General features: G+C 52.7%; 1 protein-coding gene across 1 annotated transcript; it reads right to left on the bottom strand.

Moving 5' to 3' along the window:
- Positions 1-484: 484 nt before the first annotated feature.
- LOC123124613 (probable sugar phosphate/phosphate translocator At4g32390) lies at positions 485-1,850 on the bottom strand. Its single transcript, XM_044545200.1, has one exon. It carries the CDS (start codon positions 1,761-1,763, stop codon positions 654-656), a length of 1,110 nt encoding a protein of 369 aa, XP_044401135.1. The 5' UTR covers positions 1,764-1,850; the 3' UTR covers positions 485-653.
- Positions 1,851-4,342: the final 2,492 nt, after the last annotated feature.

The following is a 4,342-nucleotide window of genomic DNA, read 5'->3' as shown; positions in this document are numbered from 1 at the left end:
TAGTTGTGGCGTGGTTTAGCAAACCGCGCTGCTAATAAGGCTAGACCCGGGGGTGGCCTCATGGCCCACTTAGCAGCAGCGCTTGGGCCGTGGGCTCGCGCTACGTGGGCCCGCGCTACTGCTAAGTCTTACCTGTAGCGTGCGCTCTGCACCCTCGCTGCTGCTAGTTAGCAGTAGAGCCTACTGATAGGCCCCGCTACTGATAAGCCTCCGCGTATAAGGTTTTCCCTAGTAGTGGTATTGAAATCTTTAAAAAGACTTATATTTAGAAATGAACGAAGTATGTTGCTTTGCGGTGGTGTTTGTCTTTGGTGTTAATGCTACACTCGTTGCTCGCATCAAGTGATAGTTTTCTTAACCAAATTTATGCCTTCTATATAAAGCTAAGGTACACCTAGGTGTGCTCTAAAAAAAAGTTGATGGGTGCCTGCCTCTAAGGTAGAATTGTACGCTTAAAACAAATGCCAATCAGTTACATTTCCTGTAAGTATAATTGTAAGCATACAATTGAACATGAATTAACTCTTAGTTCGGATATCCTATGGCTGAAAAAGTTATATAAACTAGCACAAATAATGAACTCTTTCAATCCATGTGTTGCTTTTGCTTTTGGAGGGCCCAATTCATGTGTGATACTCATGCGAGGGGAGGCTTCAGTTCTTGCGCGCATTTGCATCCTTCTCCGGCGTCAGAAGTCGCGCACCGGCCTCGGCATCCTCCTTCCTCTCGGCCTCCTTTGCCTTGAGCGCCTGCAACTTGGCGTGGTTGTAGTAGGCGACGCCAAGGAAGGCAATGGCGTAGCCGGCGAGGTTCACCGGTGTCACGGTGTCCTGGATGACCGACCATGAGAAGGCGATGAGCAGCCAGTCCTTGACCACCCCTGCCACGTTCATGGTCAGCGCCGACGTCTTCCCCACCAGCAGGAACACCGCCAGGTTCAGCGCGAAGGCGCACAGCGAATTGGTCCCGAAAACGACCACGTCTGGCCGGACGATCCCGGCCGCGGACGCCGCCTGCAGCCTCGGCAGCTCGACGAACGTCCACGGCACGGTGAGGAAGAGCAGGCAGCAGGGGGCGATGTAGTAGAGCGAGGTGATGGGGTTGAGCTTGATGCCCCTGGAGGTGAGCAGTATCTGGATGAGCACGAGGCGCGTGGCCTCGGCGGCGACGGCGGCGAGCTGGAGAGTGACGCCGAAGACGTCGAAGCGCGCCTCCCCGAAGGCCGCGACGGCGACCCCCGCGGAGATGCCGAGCATGTTGAGCATGGAGGCCCTGCGGAAGGTCTCGGTGCGGAAGGCGATGGCGAGGGAGTAGACGGCGACGGGCATGAGCGCCTTGAGCATCTGGATGAAGGAGACGGAGAGGTAGATGTAGGCGGAGTTGGAGAACCAGAGGGAGAGCGCGTAGAGCGCGCCGATGGGGACGACGGTGGCGACGTAGAGCGAGGGCGTCATGGGCGGGTCGACGGGGAGGTCGACGAAGCGGAAGACGCGGACGAGCGCGGCGGCGAGGGAGGCGCAGAAGGCCATGTGGATCATGGTGAGCGAGATGGGGAAGGGCCAGTCGTACATCTTTGGGTCGAGGATGTACTTGTTGTAGACGATCACCGTGAAGCTCAGGCTGATCCACACCGCCACGTACGCGTACGACAGCAGCACGGACCTCAGCACCGAGGTCGGCTGCGCCACGACCGCCGTCGAGGACTCGACGTCCATGGCGGCCGCGGGGGGCTTGGTGCTGCCATCGCCGCCGGCGACGCCCATTGGGGCGAGGGGGGTGGAAGCGCGCGGTGGTTGCTGGTGGTGGTGAAGCTCCCCGGCCGCGCGGTGAGCTTCGGTATGATGTTGACTAGGAGACGCGCGGTTCGACGTTTATTTAACAACATTGGCACAGGTTTCAGTAGCTTGCCGAATCATGGAACCTTTACGTGCGGTGCGTCTCACTTGTACTATTATCAATCTGTAGTAGAATCCAAGGAAGGGGTGGTGGTAGCAATTGCAATTGAAAATATCACCAAGGTCAGCTCTCTGAACGTAGGATCCAAGGAAGTACAAATGTGGAGTCAAATGCACACTTGCACTACTAGTGCGTGCATACACTCGCAAATCTCGATAAGAAAATCGCTTTACACGCTTGATGCCCGGTGGCCCGGACGATCGCGTTGACTCCATCAAAGCCACTCGATAAAACGTTCTCCGTCAACATCGCTGGATTGGCTCGAGCGTAGGCCTCTTTCCCTGGCCGAGTTTCGACTAGTTTGGTTGTGCACACCGTTTTTAGGCACTTTACATATTTGTCTCACTATATGACCTGGTTAAGCATATGCACGCGAAGAACCATCGTCTGTATATTGATTGGTTGCCTGCATATTCTTTCTCTGTATAGTAGCAACGCTCCTATGTAATGTGTTTGGTTGCTCGTATTGTCTATGATCACATGAGTATACGTTGTTTGGTTGCATACGAGTATAGAGTTGTGATCACTTTGTACCCTACCTGATGAGCTTACCACTACTACTATATCTTACACACAATCACGTCGAGCACACCAACGTCACAACACTGCAAGGGCGATGAACTGGACGAAGATGATGAAGTTCTTCAGCCCGAACTGACGATCCACCTTGTCAACTTCAACACTGCTACATGCTTGCTTTTGCACAAACTTGGAGTAAGCTTCTTCCACGGCATGCCTACTCTTAAACCCTCTGTGACCGTTGTGCTTGTACCCTAAAACTTGTTCATTACAAGCTTCCCATGAGCTATAAACTCCTGGAAGCCTTCGGATGAACACCACATGCACTACAAAAAAAGACACATCTGTGACATTTTGGCCCGAACGGAAAAAAATTATGTCATACTTATGACACTTCTATGACGATAATTGTGACAAAAATACATATCATCATAGATGTGGTGGGCTCCTACTTCTATGACAAAAATCATGATAGAAAATGAGTTTTTCGTCCTGGGCAGGTCGGAGACGCGCCTGCATGACATTCTTTGGGCCGTCCATGACGGAAAAAATTATGGTAGAAACGAGGGCGAGGAAAAATATCGAGGAGTTGCCGGTTACGGTGGATGATTGTGACGCCCCGATTTGACCGTACACTAATCATGCACGCAAATGTGTACGATCAAGATCAGGGACTCACGGGAAGATATCACAACACAACTCTAAAACACAAATAAGTCATACAAGCATCATAATACAAGCCAGGGGCCTCGAGGGCTCGAATACAAGTGCTCGATCATAGACGAGTCAGCAGAAGCAACAACATCTGAGTACAGACATAAGTTAAACAAGTTTGCCTTAAGAAGGCTAGCACAAACTGGGATACAGATCGAACGAGGCGCAGGCCTCCTGCCTGGGATCCTCCTAACTACTCCTGGTCGTCGTCAGCGGGCTGCACGTAGTGGTAGGCTCCTCCAGTGCCGTAGGAGTCGTCGTCGACGGTTGCGTCTGGCTCCTGGACTCCAACATCTGGTTGCGACAACCAGGTAGAAAGGAAAGGGGGAAAAGAGGGAGAGAAGCAACCGTGAGTACTCATCCAAAGTACTCGCAAGCAAGGAGCTACACTACATATGCATGGGTATATGTGTAAAGGGCCATATCAGTGGACTGAACTGCAGAATGCCAGAATAAGAGGGGGATAGCTAATCCTGTCGAAGACTACGCTTCTGCCCATCTCCATCTTGCAGCATGTAGAAGAGAGTAGATTGAAGTCCTCCAAGTAGCATCGCATAGCATAACCCTACCCGGCGATCCCCTCCTCGTCGCCCTGTTAGAGAGCGATCACCGGGTTGTATCTGGCACTTGGAAGGGTGTATTTTATTAAGTATCCGGTTCTAGTTGTCATAAGGTCAAGGTACAACTCCGGGTCGTCCTTTTACCGAGGGACACGGCTATTCGAATAGATAAACTTCCCTGCAGGGGTGCACCACATAACCCAACACGCTCGATCCCATTTGGCCGGACACACTTTCTTGGGTCATGCCCGGCCTCGGAAGATCAACACGTCGCAGCCCCACCTAGGCTCAACAGAGAGGTCAGCACGCCGGTCTAAACCCTATGCGCGCATGGGTCTGGGCCCATCGCCCATTGCACACCTGCACGTTGCGTACGCGGCCGGAAGCAGACCTAGCCCCCTTAATACAAGCGCGAGCTTACGGTCCAATGCGGCGCGCGCCACTCAGTCGCTGACGTCAAAAAGAGCTTCGGCTGATACCACGACGTCGAGTGCCCATAACTGTTCCCGCGTAGCTGGTTAGTGCGTATAGACCAAATGGCCAGACTCAGATCAAATACCAAGAGCTCGTTAAGCGTGTTATTTTGAAGTAAC

The sequence above is a fragment of the Triticum aestivum genome, chromosome 5D, assembly GCF_018294505.1.
Source record: "Triticum aestivum cultivar Chinese Spring chromosome 5D, IWGSC CS RefSeq v2.1, whole genome shotgun sequence".
In the NCBI taxonomy this organism is placed as follows: Eukaryota; Viridiplantae; Streptophyta; class Magnoliopsida; order Poales; family Poaceae; genus Triticum; species Triticum aestivum.
This window is presented reverse-complemented; position numbering and strand designations above follow the sequence as displayed.